The sequence below is a fragment of the Brienomyrus brachyistius genome, chromosome 7, assembly GCF_023856365.1.
Source record: "Brienomyrus brachyistius isolate T26 chromosome 7, BBRACH_0.4, whole genome shotgun sequence".
NCBI lineage: Eukaryota > Metazoa > Chordata > Actinopteri > Osteoglossiformes > Mormyridae > Brienomyrus > Brienomyrus brachyistius.
In genome coordinates, this window is record NC_064539.1 from 10,331,605 (window position 1) to 10,358,713 (window position 27,109).

Below are 27,109 nucleotides of genomic sequence, written 5' to 3' on the forward strand. Positions count from 1 at the left end.
AATCAGTCAACCAGTAGTTTCTGGCTGTTTAGAAGCTTGACAGCCATTAGCCTGAAATGGCTGCTGGTCAGTACCATCAAGGACGTCTCACAGGAGCAGCAAGTATGCTGGTGTGACTAAGAAAGGTAGCTTATGTTGCAGCCAGATGTCCTAAACTGGAACCTCCCCGGCCCTTATCCCTCTCAGGGCTGGGGGGCAGGGTAATGCAGGTGTGGGGTGGCATGAAGTGGAGTAGAGCTCACCTTCGGCAAACTTGTTCTCCAGCTCCGTGTTCCCGATGGCCTTGGCAGCCTGGCACATCTGCCTCAGCAGCTCCTCTAAACGCCGCATGCAGCGGATTATGCTCCCTGCAGACCGGCAAGGGGGAGACGATGAGTCGCCGTGGCCCCGATGCACACATCTCAGCCAATTACATTTACAAGGACTCGCGCCGTTTTTTACGAGCGCCATTTGTAGTGTTTCTATGGACGCAGGCTTCTTTATTTGATCTATTATAGTCAGCGAGCACATCAAATAAAAACCGTGAAACGTAAACATGCACATGTTCCAGCTTCAGGGAAAGCAGCGGCAGCGGAGGTGCCAGTGACAAAAACAAGTTTGAAAATGGTTTGATGTGAAGAACGACTGGAGGCCCAAGCAGTCATCCTTAGACTGAAAGAGACTCTGCTTGTAACGCCTCCTCGGAAAGATGTTCACTGCTGTAACTCGCTCCATCTCATTACTGAAATATTCCCCGACTGCATCCCATTTTCTGAATGCCATCCCATTCTTCCCCTTTTATCCAGCCCCCACACAATGTCCCTGCTGGATTTTCAGGGGTGGGAGTTCTGGGGCATAGTAAATGTCACAGGAAGCCTGTTTAGAGAATGACGAAAGACTAATTTCTGCCTTCTACAGAACACTGTGTTGTTGCTATTAAATGACTGTGGTCTCTGTGATTAAATATGTGAACAGTATTTTCTGCTAAAATGTCACTTCTTGGCCATAAAAGGTGTGGTATCCCCAAAAAAAGACTTGCTCCACAAGTTTTAACTGGAATGTTAACCACTAACAACCTCAAAATGAAACTTCGGCCTTGAAGTCAATTACTCTAACACTCTACACCAGTGCATTTAAATCTTGTGCCAAGAATTCAGAGGGTTTTCCTGTGCACTCATCTCTAAATCAACATCCTGAGAGGAGTGAGAGGGTCACCAAGCTAACATCCCATTTTCAGGATTCAGATCAATATGCATTTAAAAGCTTTACTGTTTGAAGTTACAGAATGCATATTATGTCAGATTAATTTTGTATATTTTGTGTCACTAGCTGCCTTTAACGTCTGGCTACAACTAAACTTCCGGAAACCTTTTGAATTGTTTTTTTATAATCTGTAAAACCCATCAAAGTGTCATGAAAGGTGAAAATCTACACAAGTCAGCAATACCAAATCACAAGTCTTGACAACCACTGAAAAACAAGTGCCTACAAGCCTGAATCTAGATCTCTCTTACTCATGAGAGCCAAACAATTGAGTCAGTTTGACCTGGTGACAGGTTTTCTAGATTCATGAAAATAATTTATACACAACTAAACTGGCCATAGTTTAAGAAAGTAGGGAACACCTACCTTCAAACACGTCGGTCATCTTGCAAATCTGTGAAAATGTGGAGCCATTGGCCCAGGTGTATACTACATCCATCAGGTGAGGACGGAAGGAGTTCAGGTAGCTTTCCTCATCCACCTCCAGCTTGGCTTCAGCAGACACTTTGGCAATTCGCTTGGCGCATTCCTGAAACCAAGTGGCAGAGGCACTATAAGAGGGTAGGAAATATGTTTATGGACCTTTGGCGTTTAGCATGTAAAAAGCACAAAGCCTGGACTCATTCAGAACACATGGACAAAGAAAATACCGTCATGCAGGAGATGTACAAATATCTACCTGCATCTGTCGCAGGGGCCCAGCTAACTGCTCGGTCAATTTTGGCATTTCACTAGCCTGCAAGAGAAAAAGTTATGTCAAGACAGTGCTGTATGAGGTGCAGAACCATACAATTAAAATACAAAAGGCTGAGAAGTTCTAACATGGATGACCTTGAATCACTGACAAAAGTACTTTAAAAACAGCTGCTTTTGTGGAACAGCTCAATAAGCAAACGCGAAAAACTAAAATGACATTAACTTGAAGTACATAGACTCTTGTATTAATGCATAAAAATTTCCCAAGACGACTTAATATTTTAAAGTGGTATACAAAAAAAAACTTCAGCAAGCGCTTCTCGGCATCACATGGCGATATCCATTTTTTAAAAGCCCAGTTTTTTCTTGCAATTAGTCCTTATGCTGTCTTTACAGGTCAGACATTATGTGAAGGATGGACAAGGGGTAATAAATGACTGGATAGTAATATTTGTGAGAGTGGAAACTCAGGTCATGTTGGCCTGGATACTAAAATCACCACAAAAGTCAGCAGCTGCAGTTACATCATACAGAGAAATCAGAGAAGCGACAGGGAACGAGACACGTGAAGGAAACTCCAGCGAGTCTGTCCCACTGTTCAGTATTAGGCCTTAGAAAGACCACACTGTTGTCAATATATGAACCACTCTGCTCTAGATTAGCTCCATTTCATAATACACTAAATAACTCCAGCATGCATTTTGGCAGAGATGAATCGTCAAAGAGGGTATGAATTAAGGGCCTTCACAGAGAAGCTGACCATTCCAGGAGCAGCACTAGCACCTTGGATCTTCCCAACCTCAGGGACACTCGCCTAGGACACCCCGTGCCTAATCTGAACCCAAAAGCTAGAGGGGGATTCACGTGTTTGAATACAGCACAGGCCACATTCTTCACTGGCATACAGTATAAATCAAATCACATTTCAAAATGTTAGCAGGCCAATTTGAATAGCGTGCACAGTCAAGACATGACCTCCCAAAGTAAATATTCGAGAAACTTTCCCAACCTGTATGTCCCAAACAGCAAATGCTTTTCAAATGCTTTTCCAAGCGTACCGAGCTACCTTTACGTCAGGCAGGTGTTGAAGCTTCTGCCGTGAGACGCCCGCTTGCTCTCGTTTTGGATAGAGTTTGGCCAGCACTCTGTTTACGATCGAATTGTGCTGCCAAGACTACAGTCAAGTGGAAGCAGGTGCACCTTCAACACAAGAGGTGCTGATGGATGAGGCAGCTGCAGTAACATTCATTAAGGATGCAGTGAGTGTCTGATGTCAAAGAAATCATTACCCACAGTGCAAAGGGAAAAGACACTGACAGAAAAAGGTGAAAAGGCACAAAATGCTACTCAAACATCAAATGACATGAGGGGCAAAATCTCATCTTTAACTGCACCAAACTACAAAACAGAACTAGCAGCCATTCAGATAAGATGAACTGATCATCCTATAGCTACAAACTGTCACATGCCTCCCATGAGCCACGTCTGACTATAGCATAGCACAGTGTTTCCCAATCCGGTCCTCAGGGACCCGAAGACAGTCCATGTTTTTGCCAGCTGCCAGCTGTCTGGCAGGGAGCCCGGAGGGAGAAAAAACATGGAACAGCTGTGGCTTCCCAAGGAGCGGACTGGGAAACTCTGGCATAACAGCAGTATAAGCAGCCCTCCCCAACACCCCATCAGATGCACAAACACTCTGCAGTCTGTACGCTACTCCAGCTCAAAGGGCATCAATCACCAGATCCGAGTCCCACCTGCCCAGGATATGCTCCCAAGGTGCCTGGTGGCCTATAGTTCGTTTTGGATGGGGGAGTTGCCCTGTCTGCCCCACCCATAATAAAAATCGTCCTATTACTAGAATGGAAGGTCAGTCTGAACCACAAAAACTATTTTTAAATAAAACTTTCAGTCGTTACAAAAAATAATGTATCTACTAATATAATTGCAAGACTACTTCAATATTTTACAAACTACTAGACAGAATACGACACATGGTCAAAACTAAAGGGATTAGGATCAAGGGCAATGTTGCTCAACACTTGAGAATTACACCAGAAATACGTTAAAATGCTGTAGATAGTAGAGTAGATAGGCATGCTGTGACAGATCCCTGTGAAGATTAAAAGGATTTAAATTGTATTCAAAAATACGCCCAAAACATTTCAGGTTCCACCCTTGCCCAGGGGACGCCATCCGGATGGCAGCTGAAAAGGATGGCAGAGAACTCAGCTCTGAACCGTTTGCCCTCTCTGTTAGTGCAGCAAATACTACAAAAGCAAAGTTAATGTCCGGATCATTACAAACTATATGTACTGCGCCCCGATCTCTCCGATCCTCCAGCACTGCTAGACTGGTCCCACCACCCCTCAAGGCACAAGGACGACACACATCTCGGCTCTTCTCTGTCCTGGCGCCTAGTTGGTGGAATGAACTCCCCCTTGATGTCCGAACAGCGGAAACCTTGGCTGTCTTCAAGCGACAACTCAAAACTTTCCTTTTTCAGAAATACCTGTAGTAGTACTCTGAATTCTTACTCAGCTCTTTTCCGTGTGTGTGTGTGTATATGTGTGTGTACAAAAAAAATAAAATAAATAAAAATTGTTGCACTCTCTCAACAGTGTTCGGATAGATGGTATTCATAGCTTGGGTCCTTATTGAGCTACTATCAGAAAAATTCATCGCAGCGTCTTAAAGCACTTATGTAAGTCGCTCTGGCTAAGGGCGTCTGCCAAATCCTGTAAATGTAAGACCAGTAAGTGTGTAATAAATACTTTTGTTGTTGTGTACCAGGCTCTCTCAGTTGTGAGACTGATGTGTATGATGTGCAGAGAGGGAAAAAAAGTGAGCTTTACGTTTTCCTGGAACACAAAGCAGCTGAGCAGTGCAGTGGCTTGCTCCGAGGTCAGGTCATTGAAAAGGCCATTGAACACCATCTCTGTCAGCAGCAGTTCATCTGCACTGGAAAGACAAACATGGGCAGGGACAGCATTTCAGACAACAGTAATAAGTGTGACGTGCACATGTTTCAGGAATCAAGGAGTCAAGAGTTATTCTTTATGGAGAAAACACTGGGAAAGTCATTCTTTTGTATAAACATTAATGACAGCATTGGCAAACGATGCTATGCAAAGCATTTTACTACGCACATGTGTAACATTGTATTCAAACATTGTAAGCAAACATTGTATTCAATCAATTCTCCAAAACAAAAGGACGCATGTAGGTGAGAGGACATGATTTTACTGAACATCTCCCCTAACATTCAGACGCGGAGCATATTTATCCTTCAGATTTTTGCCCTAAATATAAAAACACTACACATTTATTATAAAAATCTATTCTTTAATTTACACTAATATACTAAATATTTCACTGTGAGGCAATTGCCAGAAAACAAAAACAATCCCAGTTCAATTATCTGTTTGTAGGTATTACAGACTACAAACAGGGCAGTACCAGAAGCCCTTAAGTCAATCAGCTCAGTAAACCACAGCAAAATATAAACAAGTTTCGCAACTCCAGTAAAATGAAAAACCACAGGACTTCAAGTAAAAGGCTGTAGTTCTAATGCGGAACCACACAACAAAAGTGGGAAAAAATTACTTTCTGTAATTTAGAGATTATACTAACTGTCTATATTTAAATAACTGAAGTAAAAATACTGCAAGCTGAAAGTCTTATGTAAATACACTGAATAATATACTGAATAGATGAACTATGGTTTAGCAAAAACATTTTGATTTCATCACTAAATTCCTTGACTAATGACCGGGAGACCGTCTAATGTACAAAATAATCAGATGAAACCATTAAGGACGAGCAAGGTAAAGTCCACTAGGACCGCACCAAGATAATCACATTCCACACTGCACTCAGAGCAACCAGATCTGCAAGAAAATTATGCTTCCGCTGCCTGACAAACAGGAAATCATCCCAGACCCCAAATGATGCTTTGTTTTCTTCAAGGAATTCTAAGTGGACGACTTGTTACACACTGGCCACAGTCGGGATTACACAATAGGAACCCGTTGTACACTGAAGTGCTTCGGCCAGAAGAAGGGATCCCCAGCTGCCAGTCGGCGAGTCACGGTGAGTCACAGCGGGGAGACACGCCTCCTACCTGCTGATCTCGCAGGCCACGCGGCCCTTCACCTCGATGACATCAGAGGAAGTGGAGAAGCCCAGGCGCCGCAGCACGCGCTTCCTGCATTTCAGCTCGTCCATCTGCAGCACTGTGCGCGCCCGCTTCAGGTCCCTCTTGGCGGCCTTGATATCGCCCGCGATCTGGGGAGGGTGCAGCGGTTTATGCGCGAGATAGACAGTCCGGCTTTAAGCCAACATATGGTCAAGAAAACCAGGACTGCATGGGAGTCATGAAAATGTCCAGATTTAGTCACAGCCCATTGAACTGAAATGGCCTGCAACAAGCCAGCAGATGGTTCCTAATATCCTGGTTATTCTTGACATGATTTGTTTTTGTCGAGTCCGTGATGTAATCTGCGAGTTGCTCAAGCAGGCTGCAATACTCCATGTTAAAAACAAAATCAAAAACCACAGGATACACTATCCAGATGAAAATTTAAGCCTTTTTATGAGAAACTAAATATTTTATGAAAAATATAACACGATGATATACGCCAAACCTCAGCAGAATTTATCCTTTTCCATCCTGCGGCTGAATGTTTTTGACTAAAATCTATCTTTTGTGGTTCTCTAACTGAGAATTGGATGTAAGAGCGAATCCTCCATGAACAAAGTACATGCCAGTGTTTTTCACTTGTTAGAGTACAATGAAATTCTCCAAAATATCATTGACAGATGCCAGAAAACTTCATGTATTTGGCCAATATGTAACCTGTGAAGCAGAATTATTCTAACAGAGCTAGCTAACAAACATCCATCCATCCATTTTCCAAACCACTTATCCTACTGGGTCGCGGGGGGTCCGGAGCCTATCCCGGAAGCAATGGGCACGAGGCAGGGAACAACCCAGGATGGGGGGCCAGCCCATCGCAAGGCACACTCACAAACCATTCACTCACACATTCATGCCTACGGGCAATTTAGCAACTCCAATTAGCCTCAACATGTTTTTGGACTGTGGGGGGGAAACCGGAGTACCTGAAGGAAACCCCACGACGACATGGGGAGAACATGCAAACTCCGCACACGTGTGACCAAGGTGGAGACTCGAACCCGGGGCCCAGAGGTGTGAGGCAACAGTGCTAACCACTGCACTACCATGCCGCCCCGCTAACAAACATGCTTAGACAAAATACTTTTCCACTACTGAATAGTACACGTGAGAAATTCTTTTCAAGTGATTTACACTGACAAAAACCTGCTGCCAGACATTATATTAATTTTGATACTAAAAGATGCTATTTCATGCTATTCCTAGAGTGGCAATGTGTTACTGATTAAATTGAGTCCTATAAACAGGTAACGCTCAAGAGAAAACATGATTAACGCTACCAAGGGATTTATAGCACTTATAGAGCTGAGCAGGTGAAAATTCCTTGTCAGAAACAGCACAGTCTAGTTCCAGGGCAGAGGGATCATTCTGAAGGTTCCACCTGAAAACACTCATAAACAACATTTGCTGTCATTGTACCTTAAATGCCCTTTATTTATTTATTTGTTTATTTATTTATTTGTGTATATATATATATATATATATATATATATATATATATATATATATATATATATATATATATATATATATATATATATATATATATATATATATATATATATATGACATAGACACACACACCTTAAGATTTCACTCAAACTGCTTTTAATCAATACCGTATAAAGGGGAAAAAAAATTCTCCCTGAACTTTATAAACACCAAGAAATACCAGAACTCCCAACACGAATCACAATGTAACCAGTACACCTCCAGGGTAGGACACAGAAGTCTTAAATGCGGTAACCTTCTCAGAATGTCTGCATGGGGAAGCTCATTCTTTACAGGCTACAGAGCTAAATGATGGAAGACTAACCTGAGCCTTCTTCTCACAGAGTTTATAGACAGCCTCCAGGTTGGGGTCGTTGTGCAAGGAATGCGAGTACATCCTGAGCTCGAAGGCCTCCACCTTCTGTATGATTTTCTTGAGTCCCTGGTCTTTGATGCCCATGTCGTCGATAGGATCCAGGAGGGGGATGCTGTCTGGGAAGCGCTTCTGAACCTCCTGAGTGCAGTGATCGATCGATCGAATGAATGAATGAATGAATGAATGTAGGCAGCTCTTTAAAAAAATCATTAACAAAATCATTAAAAATCATTGACACCAGACATAAAAGTGATCCACAGGAATCTCCTCAGTGAGAAACGTATGGGGATCCAACAACTGGCCTACGAATAAAAACATTACCCACCAGAGGCATTGTTAGCATTGTTAAACCATCCCGGTCCAAGGGTTCTCAAACTAAGTGCATGATTGATTAAAAAAAAATAAACTGAGCTAAACAAATATAGACAAATCATTTACAGTTTGTGCCCTTAATGCCCCCGGGCTTGTGACATGCTGGCATCTACAAAACCTTGATGAACCACTAAAATTTTAATGAAATCCACCTTTAACCCTCCAAAACACGAGCGGACATACGTTAGAGGTTTGCAAACAGCCCATGAACGCGGCCATAGTTGGATCATGCTGAATGAGTACCCCCAGTAATGCACTGGCTGTCTCACCTGGATTGACTTCAGCATACTTTGCCTGTTGTCAAACGGCCGGAGGTCTTTGGGGATGTAGAGACGGACAGAGCTGATGGCGGTGAGCAAGTGCAGCATGACTGGAACGACCTGAACCAGAGGAGGGACAGCAATTCCCATGTTTGCTTAATCGCCTTAAGAACTCATTTTAAATCACTGCTTCAAGTACACCTTCCGATTCAGATGTTTAAGATGAGAGAATGCCATGTATTCTTGCGTTGGTGGTGAAAGGCTGAAACCTTCCTCAATTTGTTTGACGTGTTTTAAAAAATATAAGAGAGAGGTATAGCACTTAAACACACAGGCCTTCAAAAGCAAAGGTCATGAAGAGGTTACCAACAAAGACACTCAGACAGGATGGTATAATAATTCTTATGATTAAGGAATCCTGCCCACTATCATATTACACTGAGGTGCCGAACCACAATACGTAAACTGTTAGCTTCCTCAGGGCACAAAGTCACTGTTTACTCAGAGCTCCTTTGAATTAAAATTAGAATTAAGTGATTGTCATCGTTGACACACTACAGCACACAGTGCACAACAACGAAATGTGTCCTCTGTGACAGTGTGACATAGCAGGGGGCAACTAATTCAGCACCAGGAGAGCAGTGCTTGGGGGCGGTACCTTGCTCAGGGTACCTCAGTGGTGCTTTGCTGGTCGGGGATTCAAACCTGCAATCTTTCAATTACAAGTGCGCTTCTCTAACCATTAAGCCACCACTGCCCATTTGCTACTTTTGCCGGGTGGAACGGGCGAGTTGATCACAGCCTGCAGACCTGCATCTCGCCCTTGTCCCCGGACTTGCAGGGTTTGGCTGCCTCTGTAGCGGCGTTCTTCACACTCTCCTTGCTGCAGTGAAGCAGCACTTCCACAACGTACAGAGGGTCCAGCTCGCCAGCGTTTGCCTGCGGCACAAGGAGCATCATCAGAGCAGAGCCCAGGACATCGGCTCGGGTGAACACAAAGCATGTGGCACCAAATGCAATGTCAAAACGCTGCGTTGTGTAAGGGTAAAAAAAAAAAAAAACCCTTTACGAAGTTAAGCAACATCACCACATGGATACTTCTCTCAATTTCAAAATATGAATATTGTTTTCATTATGACTTCACGCCCCCCCAATGATCCTGTTGTTACTTCACAGATGTAAAATGTCAATTTTAAGCAATAGCACTGGCTTCTAACGGCCTTTTTATAATTACCTTCACGTTGGATTTCTTGGAGAAATTAACCACAACGCCCCATCCAAAGTCATCTTCATCATTTTTTACCTTTCGAAACAAAAGTCCGACAGAAGTCGTGAAAAACGTGCCGGAAGGCCCACAGCAAAACCAGCACGTTCAATGGGATGAACTGCACTATAATTTATACTTTAACATTACAGGGAGAAAGCAGGGAGGAGGAATCAGTATATTCAGCCTAATTCTGAACCAACATTACGCAATGCTACAGCACAAGTCCCCTAGGCTGCCTGAGACGCGATTCGCAGAGCAGTTTGTTGGCTTCACCTTCACCAGTCGTCCTGGCTGCAGAAAAGGCAAGCAGTACTTGGGTTTGTGGATGTAATCCTCGATCTCCTTCCCCAGCTTGGCAAGTTGTTGTCGGATTTTGTAGTACGTCACCACGCTCTCCTCATTGGGGATTTCTATGGCATTATACTGCTCCTCCAGTTTCTTCATTTCTATGTTAATAAAGAACATTCCAGTATCCATATGCATTTGGAAAACTGCTCCTCAAGGAAGAGGAGATATTTACCCGAGAAATGCCTACACTAAGGATATTGCACGTGAGGCGCACCTCACCTTTTTAAAAGGACATTTCAGTAATAAGCTACTTTTCCAAAACATCACACTATACTACACATTCTGCTGTAAACTTGCTGCAGTAGTGGAGATGGACGCTTCAGACCAGCACTCACTCTCAATGACTCCTGGCACAGCCTTGTAGTGCTGGAACTGGTAAAAGGACTTCTCCAGCATGTACTCTGGGTTGATCTCCTCCACACGCAGCAGATTCAACACCATGTTGTAGGTGAGGTGGAAAGCGCTGTTCAGGGGGTCTGCTGAACCCTGGTGGTGTAAAGACACAAAGGATCAGACAGCATTACACTGAGGTAACAATCACACCCCGGCAATTCTGAAGGAACATCGTATGATCAGCTCACAAACAAAACTGAAATGAGCCTGAAACACAGTAAATGCAGAAGAATGTACAGGTGCTATCAAGGAGTGATTTAAAGGGGACATTTCAGCTCCGTGGCTACCAGCAGGAAGACATGACAGGGGCAGCTGCTGTTACATTTAAACACGTTACACCATGCATGACAGTGAATCAACTGTCAAAATAACAGAACACTTTTTTTCACAAATTCCGAGATAAATTACCACATACTTTTAGTGCTACTTTGATCAAAACAATATGTCTGATTATTACCTCAGGAACCATCTCAGGGTAATACATCCTCACTGCAATAAACCAAATACAAAGTGAACTCTGCTGTTCACCATCATCCAACAAAAAAAATTAATTGTGCAAGACTTGGCTGATGCAAACTCCTGGGTTCTTCATGCCAGGAGGAGGAGAATAACTTGGCTCGAGTGCTGTGTGTTCAAGAGTCTAACGATTCTCATTCTCACAAAATCATTCTAAAATTCTGCCCTTAATGATTTCACAATTGAACGATTTCAAGGAAAAACTGGCACAACAGAATTATTCTAAGAAACTCCAGGTCAGGGCAAGGAAGATGTAGTAATTATTTTAACAATCCTGAATTGGATGTCAGATTTGTTTGCCAATCGGAGGTTTATTTCAAGATTCAGTGCAAATGGGATGTGCCGAGCGTGAACTTGTGAGTGAGGAAGTCTTTGCTTATAGCTTTTATTCATAAACCTACAAAATCATCTTCATTTAAGCTGAAAACTTACAGTATCCACACAATCTGTTCCCCACTGTCATTTTCATACCACAAGCATTATCTGCGGAAAAACTAATAGGGCTGAAAATGATTTCCCCTCCAACAATCCCCAGTCACCCCACCAAAAAGGTCAGCATCCTAAGCCAATGATAACTGGCAGTTTGTCTTCCCATTTACGTTACTAGAATATCGAGGGAATAATGGCTATTTTTACAATCAAAATCTCATAAGTTTCAGGACCAATGTGGTACTGAGCCACATATGAGGTAACAATGGCCTGTGTCTAAACATGATGAATTACAGCCTTAATTCAATTATCCATTTATTAGCATAAACAAGACATCACTGAGCTCTGACAGTATCCAGTTAAGGCAGTTTACACAACTTTGGAGTTCGTGCTCTGTGCACTGTGTTACCGCCCCATGCAGAAAGAGCTTGTATAGTTTCATGGGAATCACACAATGTTATCACAGCCTTTAAACATCCAGAATAGAACCAAAAGGAATAAACCAACAATGGATTCACTATGGGATTGGGGAGTGTGCCTTTTTGCTCACCAGCTATGTGAAAATGTGTCGAGAAATAATGTGGTAAACACTCAAAGAAATGTGCCAATGAGCTACTAAAGGAGGAGCTTAAAAGATTTTCAGTATAAATAGTCATGAGTTACATGCACACCATCATGAAAACGCAGAACCCGTGTGGTGCTCTTCTACAAATGAGGCTTCTGCAAAGACAGACGCCTGCTGCAGACATGAATGTAACCTCATGCATTACAGTCAGAAAATTTAGTTTGGCAACAGGAAAATAAATGCACAAGATACTTAAGTGGTACATTGTCTATCGATGTGTGGCACAGGGCGTCCATCAATCATCAATGGCTACAATTAGGGCTTTTAGGGAAGTATGTGTCGTCTTAGTGGAAATAGAGAAAAACTGACTGATAGAGCAGAAGATGGTGAAGTCGTTAAATCCTTTTATTCTACCTCTGATGTGTCTTACACAGGTATATAATCGGTGTATGAATATACTACTCATAGTTAAAGACTAATATTTATGTTGTCTGAAAAACAGGAATTGTACTACTTACACTACATACATTTGAAACATTTAGCTGGCAAGCTAAAATAAAAACTGTGTGTAACTGTGTTCAACTCTGAATGTACCTTGAGAAGCTGCTTTCCGACTGTAGGGCTCATCTTCTCGTCCACCATGAAGATCACTATGCCCCTCTCATCCATGCCTCTCCTCCCAGCACGGCCAGACATCTGAATATACTCGCCAGAGGTAATCTGTAGTGGTACAGCAAGACGACAAACCTCAGAGTACTGCCAACGAAACCTTAGCAACATTTGTTTATGTTCAGTCTTTGGGGCATCACCCTTGGCTCAGCCTGATGTGCCAACCTCTGAATAAAGGTACCCGACGATCTGCTTCTGAAAAACTACTGTGAGGAGCCACTATAGAAAAAAAACATCACGATGGAATAAAGGCTGAACTGCCATCACTTTATTTGAAAGCCCTTGAATGCATGTTCTTTTGGCACATTTATCATTACCAGATGTGCAAAACAGCCACTCTGGACATCAGATTCCTTTCCTGAAGTCAATGGGATGCCAGAAGAAAATGTTTTAGGGAAAAAAAAAATTATAATCTAAAACGCATTATTCATAACAGCTTGAACTATGGCTTCTTTCTGAAATACGTGGTTATTCGTTTCATGCCAAATCCTACTTCTGAGAACCGATAACATTTTAGGGAAGAGGAGAATTCTTAGTATATACTGTTGTTTTTCCTGTTCGATACAAACACAGTTATTGATTAAATTATAAACTTAGCAGCAGAAACGATATACAGGATTACATAGTGCATCATTTACCCAGCGAAAGTCCTTCCCATCAAACTTCCGGGCATTGGTGAACAACACAGTGCGTGCTGGCATATTAATTCCCATAGCAAAGGTCTCAGTTGCAAACAAGGCCTGGGAAGAAGGGGGGGGGGAACTTGTTAGGCTACATTACTGGGTGGTAACCAAGGTGTATATCTGAACATCAAGACGGGAACTTGTTTGCCACACCCACGATGCTATCAAATCTTATGGTGCCAAAAATATTTGGGCTTCATACGCCATTAACCACATGGATTCACAAACCACCAAGAATCAAAATGTGTCATGTGAAAATATTTAAGGCAGGGCTAGTATTACAGAAGAGCAATGGCTGAAAGGAAAAACAGCCCTGAAATAATGACTTGCAGCATGAGGAAGATTTATGCAAAATCATGACTGTGAGAAGGCAATGATCCCGAAGCAAAAGTTAAAATATTCACATCTCACTATGCGGAATCGGTAAAGGAAACTAAGCACAGAAAAATAACAAAAATATATCAATGCCAATGTATCTCTTGAGTTTCACTTGAGTAGGTAATCCGAGACTAGAACGCAGTCGATTTGTGAAATCCCTGCACAACTGAATACTACCGCTGTACCTCCCAAGCAAAAAATCCATTTGCAGATTTCCTGCCATGAGCAGGAGAGCATTTACACTGAAGCCCACCTTGAGCAGGCCTTCTGAGAAAAGGATCTCGATGGTCTCCTTGAGGATGGGGAGAAGCCCTCCGTGATGAATCCCGATGCCTCTTTTCAAGAGTGGGAGGACATGTTCCACCTTTCACAGAGAACACACATTAAACAAACGCTAAAGCTCATTAAGTGAACGTGAAGGTGTACTTCAAAACGGGGCTGGGGGGTGGCTTTTATGAAGGGAAAAACAAACCCAAGGTGAGCATTCCTGGGCGGCTATACACTTACATTAAGGAGTGATACAGTGGGATAGTATGTCCTATAAAAACACTTCAAATGGTAAACAAAGCCTGGCACGTTACATTGCTGCAGGAAAGACAATAAAATCAATTCAATTCAACTCCTTTATAGTGTTTACATTCAGCTACCAGATTCCACATAGACAAACAAGTACTTCCAGGATAAGTGGCCAGATGTGACATTCATTGGGACTGGTTTGGTCAAGATGGCTGCGGCTTGTTCCTCAGGTTTCTGACACCTAACACTTGTTTGTGGGTGCATCATTCCCAACCAAACATGCCGATGGAAATCTGAGCCGTCCAGACTTTAAAATAAACAACCAAAATGAGACAGAAGTCTTGCTTGCAAGACAACAGTCATGGACACTGACGGCACTTTGTTTCCTACATAGCTTTTCGCTAGCACTGCTTCATGTGTGACTGCAGTCTGCATATCATTACACAGGCCACCTGACAGTGCATCATGCTTTGACAACACAGCAATGAATTTTTAACGTGCAGATCTATCCTGCAGTTTTAAACAAATACCAAGATGGCTAGAAAAGCCAAAACAGGCAAGCAGGGGGTGAAGAAAAAAAAGAGGCCAACAGTCAGTTGCATGTTAATAGACGATTAAGGGTCTAATCAAAACCATGCTGCTAAGCCAAGGGGAACATGTGGGAAACGTTGCTAATCCACTTCAAACAGCATTTACAAAGGCTCCATTTCGCTCAGTTAACTCAGGACAAGCTTTGTTTTCCCTTTTCACCATGTGGTTTTGTTTCATGAAGCAAAAAGGTCAACCCAGACCTCCTAATTCTTTCACCTCTACCATGTACTCCAGAACAGACCCCGCCATCGAGACAACCCACCTCGCTGGCCCAAAGGTTAACAGGGATTTAACAAAGAAAAACTGACAAGGCCTGACTCGCTGTGGATGAACACGCAGCCGACAAGGCTGAAAATCCAGCAGCATTTGGTGATAAGTAGGTCCACGCTGGGCACATGGTGAAGATGACAGAAAACGCAGAAAAAACCCAAACATTTCCTGATAATGTCAGAGGAAGAGGTTATTGAGTTCAGTTCAATGTGCATTCAATACACATTTCCTTTGGATGTGATTGTTTTTTGGCAGAACTGCTGATGGGAAATTACTATTCCAAAACAAGGAGCTGTCTAAAGCTCAGAAGCACAGTCTATTAGGGAATTCTTCCACAAATCTATGAGTATCTGCCAATTTTTGGGCACAGGCTAGCAGAACATGCAGATCTCAAAAGTCCCAGTGCTCAAATGCCCATAAACTGACACTTTACCATCTTGCTTCTTTGAAGGTGCATGGGGGCTTTTAAATCTCCTTTGTATTACCATACAAAGTAAACACTAACATCTGAAGGCATTTTTTATTTAAAAAAAAAAAAAACCCAGGATCTTACCTGTGGGAGCTTCTTGTCTTCATCTGACAGGCAGTCGATGGCATTATTGAAGACTTCCTCCACAAGCTTCTTCTCTTCATCTGCACACATGCACAGCATCAGGGCGATGAGCCCGGGACATGACTCAAATGGAAACAACTTCACAGACAAATTAACACTAATGAAACATTTCAGCATGTTGCATCTGGCAGCCAGAAACCACACAAATTATATGGCGAACATTTCACTTCTGAATGATAATGATAATATCTAAATATTAACCCACAGGCTAGGTTAACCTATATGGCAGGGGTGTGAATTGCTGCCCCCAGGAATTTTGATTACAATTACTGAGAGTGCGATTTGATGCATGGGAAATCTTTACATTCATAATTCAATTCAATCCATCCATAATTCTGATAACGTAAAATAAAACAAAATCTTTTCAGTTCACTGAAAAAAAAAAACATAATTCATTTCCCATGGAAATACATAAGCACTGGGCAAACATACCAATGTAAAATTGTTAAAAGACCAACTACTGAACTGTACAGAAAAAAACAAACACGAAGGAAGTGCTGTCTAATGGGGGGGGGGGCTATCAGGGCAGATCATGGAATGACATTTTTTATTCTATGAAAAACAAGAGGTTGATCTGCAGGCCAGATTTAATAATAAATTATAAACATGTCACAGGCCAGTACTTGAGACCTCCAAGTGGTGAACGAACTCAGGAAATCTCGTTTACTCCACTACGGAAAAGGGCTGATCTTCCAACGCTGCCCCCTCTATTATTTCAGTTGTATCTTTTATTCTGGTGCTGCTAATGTTGAATATTGATGAAGGTAGAATAGATGAATAAAGGCCAGAAATGCACAATACGATTGATGCATACCTATGCTGATCTCAATTTTTAATTGGCCAAAGCAATATGTTAATCAGTAATTTACAGATCTCTAAGGATAACATTACTTTTTATTTAGTTAGATACAGCTACCTCAAGGTCTTCACCATTGCTACTGTAGCTTGCAAAATCAAACTTTTTTTTGTACTATGCAACTACTATAAAAGATGTGCATGCCCAAAGGCCCACTCAATCCAGATACACAGAACATCGAAAAGCATAACACTGAAGATACTGAAGGATGCAGGTTCAGTTACGTACGCAAGCATACAATCAAGAGGCAATGTCAAAAACAAGAGTGACGGCGGCACATAACATTTCTCATAAAAAGGCTAATAACGTCAAGACGCAAGAAGTTAGCAGTCATAGCTTGGAGTGTTTTTAGAAGGCCAGTTTTACGACTGTTAGTCTCATCCCACCCATGACTGAAGCAGCTCAGCCCCAAGTCATGAGCGTGGAATGCTCTCCCTGGCTGCGCACACACACTCTCTCTCACCAGTCCCCCAGCTAATCCTCTGGACCCTGCTCTCCTGGCAGACCACATTTAGGAGCAATGTCAGGCAGCTGAGCACTTCTATTCTAGGCTCTGAGGTGGGGCACCAGGAAATGGGGGGGGGGATTTCAGCACAAATAATGTCAACATGAACAGACGCGTGGTGCCAACAGCCGTCGATCATCCCTATTTTCATAGGTGCTTCTGTAACGTTTCCGAGGGGGACGAGAGGCTGAGCTCAGAATCAGAGCTGCACCCCTCAATGAGACTAGAGGCGGCCAGACTTCAAACGCCTCACATGGGCATGAGCCGCTCCAGATCTTCTTACATGGTCAATTGCCCTTGAAACCTCTCCCCAATCCCAGGCTCTTAGAAGGCTTATAAACACAGTCCTGCAACGGGCCATCTGCGCTGAAAGGCAAAGGCATGTGATGTCATCCTGCTGGGCCACAATCAAGTGCACCTTCCTCCGGAGTACTGCCATTAACGCGGCGTCACGGGGATGCTCTAAAGGGCCGGCTGCTGCACCCGCCCCCCTCCCTCTCCCCCCACCACCAGCAGAGGGTCTAGAGGATCAGAGGGAGAACAGGGACGGCAGCCCGACGCTTATGACACGGGGAGGTCACATGATTGCCCACCAGCACTGGCAAGAGATACTCCACTGCAAAAAGGTCTTCAGTCGCAGTGAAAGCCCAGTTCTAAAAATAATTCAGGGTGAGTGAACTATCCCATTTCCTAATGGCAAAAATGCCTTCAAGGCCGAAATTCTCCTTTTTGTCAAGCATGATAAACATACAAACATACCGATTCAGATATGCAACAATCATACGATTACATAACTATAGTGGACTCTGCGTGCAAAATTCCCATAATTGGGGACTGCACCATTAGTCAGTTTAACAAACACATTAGCAGAGGCTTGATCGTGTGGATGGGTGTCAAGCTTGCCAAGCTAACCAGACCATCAGGCCAACATATGGGGCAGACTGAGACTCCAGAATATATAACTGAAGTGAATATACATAAATGAATGATGAGGTATGCAATTTAGCAACCAATTACAACATGCCTGTTTGGCTGAGTGCCTGAACATTAAAGAACATTGCAGAGAAAACTAAGTAACAAAGGTTATACAAAGCCTTATATGTACAGCTGTAGTACTACAGGCAACTTTTTCCAGGCTCATATTTAAAACACAGAAATCATAATTAGCTTCACAGCCTACGTTTAGCTAAACAAAGGCGTGACATTTTCACAACAAAAGTGAAACCCAACAAGCCAATGTATTCCTAAACATGCAATTATGGTTTCAGCCCCTCGCAGCTCAGTGGTACCTCATTGCGAATCACCAAAAACAAAAATTACTTGCGGACGGTTCCCAGGATCACCACCATTGTTCCAGAATCATCACTTTAACTTAAACAGCTACTTTAATAGGAACGCAAGTTTCCATTTATGACCTTCAACACAATCCAACGGCAAACAATGTGAAAGGGCAGGTTTTGTAAATGGACCACACATAAGACCACTTCATTTATAAGGAAACCGACGTGGTTTCCCTAAGACAGCTTTTTTATAGATCTCTCATCACACAAGAAAAACAGCATTTAAGATTGAAGCGGAAACTAAAACGTAAAGGCCCACTGACCAGGAGTACGACACACAAATCAGCTGCAGACTCTGAGGTATCCAGACTCAGAGGGTGTGAGGCCCATTCCAACGCACCTGTGTTGAAGTCCAGCTTGGCCACCTGTATGGCGTAGGCTTCGCACTCCTTCTTACTGAAGCTGAAGATGATGACCGGCTGAAAGTTCCTTTCCATGATCATCTTGACGATCTTGAAAACGTTGGAAGGGCCTGTGGAGACGGCAATCATTTAATTATCAGACTGACCTCACGTACCAGGCAGGGAAAGAACCCGGACAGGAACAACAAGAGCAATGCTGTCCATCACGTCAAGTGCCACATCGACTACTTGAAACGGTACTTAGGCAGCTTGTGAGACACAATAACTAGGGGTGAGGAGTTAAGAGCAAACCATTTTAAATTAAAGACGGACAAAATCTTAATGGGGTAAAGTGAAATCAGTGGAGCTCTGTGGGTGAACCGGGCTGGGCAGGCAGGAGATGATGGCCCCCACCTTTCGTCCCTCCTTTGCGGCCCTTGGGGTCCCACTTGGCTCCACTGCTGCTACCAGAATCACCAGCATCCCTCAGCACTTGCATGGCCGTGTTGAAGTTGTCCTCTCTGAACTCTCCCTGAGACAGCAAATAAAATGGGTGCAAATTAAATTACCCAAGAGACTCACAGCTTGAGGGCCCCCTGACAGATATACGGGCAAAGCAGGGAGGAAGATGCCATTATTCACGGCGAGTGACTATATACGCCCATAGCTGATACGATAGTTTTTCCCCAATGTCAAAGCTAAAATATAAAAGTGGCAGTCATCCAGATAACGAAATCACTAACGAAAACTCACTTCTAAAAACTCACCTTCCAATAATACCAACTTACAGATATTCTTAGAGCTGTCGTGATTACACGATAAAACTCGATTATGAAAAAGCATTGATTAAAGTTTTCCTTCAGTTACTCGGCAATATGATGAAGACGGCACATAGCGGATGAGGGTTCAGATGAAGAGCAAAAGCCTCAGTCGTATGGAAGCACATGGACATTAAAAGGGAATGAAAATGCAATCGTTTGTCTGTATTGCAAAGCAGAACTTAAATATCAGCACAGCACGACTGCAAACCAACTACATCTTAAAAGACGACATTCAGGTTTGACAGACTCACCCAATAATGTGAGGTTAGACAAAGATACGTACCATTTAGATTCTCAGAACAGTTTAGCAAGTCTGTCATCACTTTGCTTAACTCACTTCATATGATTCCTTAACCTCACAATAATTGCTAAAATGAAGCATCATTTAGCCGCATCATCTTATATAATACAGTATATAATAACCACATAATATTTCTTGTGAACTTAGCATGTGTTTTGAGCAGGGCTGAGCGATGCTGGAAAAATTTCACACTGCAATATTGGAAGTTATTTCTATATTTTAGAAGCTGAAAATTAACTATACGGAAAGTCAAGAAGGGTTAAGAATGCCCGACTAAGAGTAAATTGTACTTCCGCATGGGCTGCCAAATAAGTCTATTGATAAAACATTTGAGTTAAATACAATGGTTCTTAATAAGGAACACATGCATTACTTTGTAATGCTTATTATATAAAATATGTCCTCACCACTCCGAACTCAGCTGGCTATAACATGTAAATCAGAGAAACTATAACAGGCGTGGTGACGATTTACTACAAAAAGTATATGAAAAAATTAGGAATCCCAATAAACATTGAAGTGTACATTCAATCTCAGGTGCTTAAGAAAAGTCCGGAAAGCATACGATTTACCCAGAGACATAATCTCCTTTTAGCGAATGACTTTAAGGGAGATGTAAATTATGCAGTTAAGACGAAACAGAAGCGTGCGACGGACCGCCTCATTCACATATAGCTAAAGAAATATCTAAACGAAAAATAATATTAACCCATAAAATGAATGACTTCCCTTTACGAAAGTATCATATGTTAAGACATGAAAATGGGAATTCGTCTATCGTTCTGAGAAGAGCCACGTGGCAAAAGAGCCGCAGGTTTCCGGCCCCTGCACCAAACAAAGCAGTGCCGATAAATCACCTGCTTTTGCCTAATATCCTCTCCATGGAATGCAAAATATTTTCATACAGCAGAAGACTAATGTCTTTTCTTGACCACTTCTCGTTCGCTTTTCTTTTCTCTTTTTCCTTTTTGTTATGGAAAAGATGGAGCAGGGCCAGAAGGCGAAACGTTTGATTTACTGGTCAATCTATGTTCCTACCCTCATCTACAGTCATGAGCTCTGGGTAATGACTGAAGGAATGAGATCGCAGACACAAGCGGCTGGAATGAGTTTCCTCGGCGGGGTTTCTGGGCTGAGCCTAAGAGCTTGGACAGTCGAGAACCGCTGCTCCTTCACACTGAAAGGAGCCAATTCAGGTGGTTTGGGCATCTATGTAGGATGCATCCTGGACGGCTCCCTGGGGAGGTGTTTCGGGCATGTCCAACTGGGTGGAGGTCCCAGCGGGAGATTATATTTCTTAGCTGGCCTGGGAATATCTAGGTATTCCCCCGGAGGAGCTGAAGGAGGTGGCTGGTGAGATGGAGGTCTGGGCATCCCTGCTTAAACTATTGCCCCCACGAGCCGACCCGGGATAAGTGGCAGAAAATTTAAAAAAATGAAATGGCAAACCTTACCAAGTTTTGATTTCAAATGACTGAGTAGGAATGTTTTAGCACAACATTATTAATGGTTTGAACCCAGCAGATTACTGCAGTCCTCGCAATATGATTATTGCATGTGCATGAAGTATCACATAGATATTATGATCATGGGCACTGAGGGCAGCACTTTTCTACTTTGTATTTCTCGAGTTTGCATGTCGGTGCAGTGTTGACGTGCGTAGCTGCGGCAGATCCTCTGGTTTACATCCACTTTCCAAAATCATGCAGTTTCACTTAAAGTGAACAAGAGTACCTAAAACTGACTGTGCAACAGTGTGTGCACTCTGCAATGGTTGGTTGGTTCCTGTATCACACCCATTGCAATATGTGTCTCATTATATACACAATTACACTAAGAATCGCCAGATTCAAATCGGTAGATTACTCAATTATCGATAACCAATCCATGACAGTCCTAGATATTTTAAAACATCAAAAGGCAAAAGAGATTAGTTGCAGAGATTTGCTATATAAATGACAGCTGGATATGAAGGATATGCAGTTTACACAAGGATCGGGGTAGGAAGAGCCCTGACTACAAGTGTGGTAATTTCCATAAAATAAGCGTGTAAAAGTCCTCTCTCCTTGAAAACCAGTTTCAGTTGATTTTTGCAAGAAGTATCTTTTTAAATAAGAATATTGATCTGCAGTCAATTTAATCATAAAACTATAGCACATAATTTTAAAAGCCGTGCAAAATTCACACCTGACCTTTTAACAGAAAATAAGTAAAGCCATATTGCACAAGTGCGATATTTCAGTTCCGTACTGAACTTGTGATGCAAGGCCAAAATAAAAAAAAAAAGTAGGTGACAGTTAAAACATGAGGCAAGAAGATGACCTTTTACTTTATAATGCATAAATAGGAACAGGTACAATATCTATACTAAGGAAGACATTTTTTATAACCAATAAGGCATCTATGACACTTGTCACTGTGCAAAACTATTAAGCAAAGAAAAAGCATCACCTTCATTACTATATCATCTTAAAAATATTTTTGCTTTAGCCTTAATACTACAAAATCCACTGGGGGAGGAAGATGATCAAATATAGTACACATGTACTACAAAGATGCTGTAATATATGAAATCACTGCAAAATACATTTTAATATCAAGACAGGGGATCATATAAACCAAAACATAAAGCAAGCGTGGCCACAATCACTCACATTTTCATCCACCACAAGATGAAGTCCGTCGCCACCTGCTGGGAAGACGTAGTGCTGCAGGGGAGTTGGGCGGTAATCTGTGTAAACTACATGGCATGGCTGCAGGGAAATAAATTACAGTTACATCAAATTCTAATAAACATAATAATGACCTAATAGTAAAATAAGCAAAAAAAATACTGCCATAAGATACAAAAAGGTACGTTGCTGAGATTCTCCCAAAGTGTCTACATTTTAAGTTAAGTTTAAGTACTGGAAGGAAAGGAAAAAAAACACTGCTGCCGCACACATTGCTACACTATGGATGAACAGGACTGAGTGACGACCTGCTTTATAAGCTCACCTGCTTGTGAAGGTGGCAGATCCACTCGGCAAACTGCCGCGCGTTGGGGATGGTGGCCGACAGAAACACGTAGTGAACATTGTCAGGAAGCAGGATGATGGTCTCCTCCCAGACCACACCACGCTCTGCAGACACGTCATTTAGAGACTTAAAAATCTTTCCGTTAATTTATACTGGGTAGCTTGCACTACTGAATCTTGGAGGAAAGCTATTCCAAAAAGCAATAAAAATTATATAGAAATATCCACCAATAGGCAGCAGTATGGCGTAAAAAAAAGATACGAAGCTGAAACACACATCCCACATGGCTCTACCTCACGCTCTGAAGGGTACAATGATTGTGCCTAAGGAGAAGATGCTAATCTGCTCAAGAGACTGCACCTGCATCCCTCATGTAGTGGATCTCATCGAAGATAACCCAGGCCACCTCTCTCATCACCTCGGAGCCCCTGTACAGCATGCTCCTTAAAATCTGCAAAGGAGGAAAAAAATACTGAGGCTAAGCAAACTACATCTGACAATAAAGGAACAGCAGAGAGTGACGTTAACTTGCTTTCCCTTAAAATGCTGCTATTTGCATTTTTATTCCAATGACCGTCATTACAGGCTCCTTAACCATAAATGCACTCCGCTGTCAGCCAAAAGAAAGACTTCAGCAGCAGCACCAGGGCACATATCTCTAAAAGACCGTGTCATCTAGAACGGACGGCTCACCTCGGTAGTCATGACCAAGCAGGAGGCTGTGGGGTTGATGGTGACGTCACCCGTCATCAGGCCGACATCCTGGAACTCCTCGTACATCTCCCGGTATTTCTGGTTGCTCAGGGCTTTGATGGGACTGGTGAAGATCACTCGCTGTTTCTCTCTCAGCGCCAGAGCGATGGCATACCTACGTGACGGAGCAGAAGATGGCCCCGAGTGCTGCTCTTAACTCTGCGATTTCATTCTATTTAGCTTATCAGAGGGCACATTTACCCAAAGCTACTTAGACTGATTGATTCCGCAGGTTTATAGAGAGGGATTTTTCATAGCATCTCATGCTAAAGGGGCAGCAAAAATCCACACAGCTTCACATTTAGCTCCTTAACCAGCCACTTGAAAAAATTGCACTACAAAAGAAATGTTTTCACGCTTTCGGGCAAATGTTACCATACTCTTTTGCTTAGACTACGAAAGCAGGTAACACTACACAAAAACAAAATTTTACTTTTGTACAGAACACTCACTCTGCACATACAGTCTTCCCGGCAGACGTGTGGGCAGACACAAGGACAGACTGATTATTGTCGATGCACAGAATAGCCTCACGCTGGAAGGGGTCCAGGATGAAGGGGTACTCCTACAGGACGACACGATTGGAAATCACCAGTAGTTTATCAGATTGGTATAAAGGAAGCAGAACATTTACGACAGAGTTAGAATGAGCAAAAGGCATAAATGCATCAGTTTTACCCACATTAACTTGGGTTAATGGTCAGTACATATAAAACAAGACAGTCTGAAGTACCTTAGCTGCTTTGCCAACTCTGGGCTTGAGTGATGTATAGTCTTCATCAGCTGGGAGGGCCACCTAACGGAGGCAAGCGGTAATCAATCACTGCATAAAAAAACAAGATGGAATCACAGATCCCATTATCGGCCACCTCACCTCATGTGTGCAACCTTCCACAGTCTCCACCTGTTCCACCTTCACTTTAGGCATGAGGTCTGCAAGGCTGAAAACGTTACACATCAGATGCCATTATCAAATTAGTGTGTACCATCAGCAGTTCTAGTATTGCAAGAATCCATCTTTTTAGCAAAACATGTCCAGTAGAGGCCAATGAGCCAGGAGCCTATCCAATGAAGCGGAGGAGTCACTGTGGAATAAATGTCAGTCATTTGCAGGAATCGAACACATGCAATTACACACCGTTTAGAGACATCGATTTAGTCTGGAAAATCCTACCAAAAAGATCCAAATAGACGGACAAACTAAGCTACCCATCATTTATTTTGGGAAAATTAATGGCATGTCTGCTTAGAAGTCTATGACACTCTCACAGACCAAGAGATCAACGTTTTCAAATCACGGGTCACTTCATTTTGTATAATGCAGTTGCAATAATCAGATTAAGAATCATAATGAATTTCAACCGTAAATAATTATCCAATTATAAACTTTACAGAGCTATGGAAATCCTGACCCTGGAAGCCTGCTATAGTAGTTTCGTTTTCACAAAAGCAGGTAGGAAATGGAACGGCACACAATCCCCACCCACAACCATGAATGGGAAGATACTTCCTTGTCAGGGTTCAGTAATATAGGTTAGGGTCGCAAAATTGTTGAGAGACTTGCAGTTTAGCCTTTAACAAGGAATTTAAATATAATTGGAAAAAAACATCTCGATGACACTAACAGTGAATGGTAAATGGTAAATGGACTGCATTTATATAGCGCTTTTCTACTCCTACGAGTACTCAAAGCGCTTTACATTTCATGCCTCACATTCACCCATCCACACACTCATTCACACCCCGGTGGCGGAGGCTGCCATGCAAGGTGCCAACCTGCTCACCGGGAGCAATTTGGGGTTCAGTGTCTTGCTCAAGGACACTTTGATGGGGTCAGGAGGAACCAGGGCTCGAACCTGCAACCCTCCAGTTGCCGAACGAGAGCACTACCTCCTGCGCCACCATCTTCCCCAATACAATGAATTCATTGTGCCCACCCCAAAATAAGCATCAGTATCAAAACACACTGCTTGTAAGTCATATTCTATGTTGCATTGTAATACTGTTTGCTATCTTTGCTGTATCCCAGATGTTGCATGGATATCAGGCAGTTTCCAAAATTCCAAAGCTTGACTTCCCATGGAAAGACTCCATCCCTTTGCAACCCTAATGTAGGACTTTTGGACATAATTGGCACAAGATGACTACATATGATTACAGACCTAAATCTGAAACCTATACTAACCAACCAACCAACCAAACTATTCTAATCTAAAACTAAGCAGCAGTGGCTACCTCATATTGCAACAATAGTGTAGATATTCCCTTACTTAATATCATCAGCAGACATGGTGTCAATCTTCGGCTTTTTCCCAAAAATAACCTCATCGCCGTCATTTTCAAATTCCCGCTTGCTCTGAGAGGTGGAACCCTTTTCAGGTATATCCTTGCCATGGGTTGCTTTCCTAAAAGAGAGACAATCACACAGTAATGTGTCTACATCGTAAATATAAACATTTGGTTCCATATGCTGTGTGAATGATCGAACACACAATCACATTTATTTCAAACGTTTTTGTCAAAACGATGATACAGCTGTCAATGAGTGAGCTAGGCACAACTGCAACTGTCCGAGCTTCCAGTTAACACCTAGCGACAAGGGTACAAGATTAAACTCCTTATCGTTCATAAAACTGAAATAGAAATAATGTAGTTACGTAAACGAAACATTAATAATCAACAACCGAAAATGGCTGTTAACAGAAAAATCAGGAAAACAGCGTATGTATTTAATAGGACTCTAACGACGACTCCCGGTGGCTAAAACTTCAATATTTTTGCCACAATAATTACGCTGCTACCAAGTTCTGAAGAGCTGTGTACATCCTAGGCAGTTCCACAGATCCTACACGTGGTACAGCCTGTCTACTGAAGCTAAGGCAATGCCACAACAACGGTTTAACACATTTACACAGGTGGCTGCCAAAACCTACCTATAAATCGAGTAACTATCAAGATTATACCACTCATACCATTTACCAACCTACTGATGTATTATGGTAGCTAACTACGAAATTGTAGCCAAGAACGTACAGGCTAACGCGTACTTAAACTACCTACACTACTCCACACTTATTAAGTATAAAGGATGTTCAAAATTAAAACCGTCAAATATCATTGATTTTACCCGGACGATGGTCCTAAGGAAATGTTCTTTCGTTTGCTGGAACCTCCTTGGTCCTCCTCAAACACGCTGAAAAGCTCATCTCCAAAGGCGTCCGCCATAGTTCCGAAACATCTGTATGAAACACAACTCCCATAATGCACGTTGAGCTAAACCGCTTCCGCTACGGCGTCCCAAACA

General features: G+C 42.5%; 1 protein-coding gene across 1 annotated transcript in view; it reads right to left on the bottom strand.

The window, feature by feature from the left end:
* The window catches only part of mtrex (Mtr4 exosome RNA helicase), a 27,484-nt gene extending 402 nt beyond the window's left edge, over positions 1-27,082 (bottom strand). The window contains exons 1-26 of the mRNA XM_049018826.1: positions 26,933-27,082; positions 26,076-26,210; positions 24,680-24,746; positions 24,539-24,601; positions 24,258-24,370; positions 23,746-23,920; positions 23,413-23,503; positions 23,032-23,156; positions 22,689-22,787; positions 19,327-19,444; positions 18,912-19,043; positions 15,811-15,890; positions 14,134-14,244; positions 13,458-13,559; positions 12,745-12,870; positions 10,583-10,733; positions 10,173-10,345; positions 9,867-9,935; positions 9,443-9,571; positions 8,642-8,752; positions 7,950-8,138; positions 6,059-6,222; positions 4,791-4,896; positions 1,922-1,978; positions 1,609-1,771; positions 243-347 (exon numbers count right to left, since the gene is read on the bottom strand). Coding sequence (XP_048874783.1) covers positions 243-347; positions 1,609-1,771; positions 1,922-1,978; positions 4,791-4,896; positions 6,059-6,222; positions 7,950-8,138; positions 8,642-8,752; positions 9,443-9,571; positions 9,867-9,935; positions 10,173-10,345; positions 10,583-10,733; positions 12,745-12,870; positions 13,458-13,559; positions 14,134-14,244; positions 15,811-15,890; positions 18,912-19,043; positions 19,327-19,444; positions 22,689-22,787; positions 23,032-23,156; positions 23,413-23,503; positions 23,746-23,920; positions 24,258-24,370; positions 24,539-24,601; positions 24,680-24,746; positions 26,076-26,210; positions 26,933-27,030 — 3,052 coding nt within the window. The 5' untranslated portion in view covers positions 27,031-27,082. The remainder of the gene's footprint in view (positions 1-242; positions 348-1,608; positions 1,772-1,921; positions 1,979-4,790; positions 4,897-6,058; positions 6,223-7,949; positions 8,139-8,641; positions 8,753-9,442; positions 9,572-9,866; positions 9,936-10,172; positions 10,346-10,582; positions 10,734-12,744; positions 12,871-13,457; positions 13,560-14,133; positions 14,245-15,810; positions 15,891-18,911; positions 19,044-19,326; positions 19,445-22,688; positions 22,788-23,031; positions 23,157-23,412; positions 23,504-23,745; positions 23,921-24,257; positions 24,371-24,538; positions 24,602-24,679; positions 24,747-26,075; positions 26,211-26,932) is intronic.
* Between the last annotated feature and the right edge of the window lie 27 nt (positions 27,083-27,109).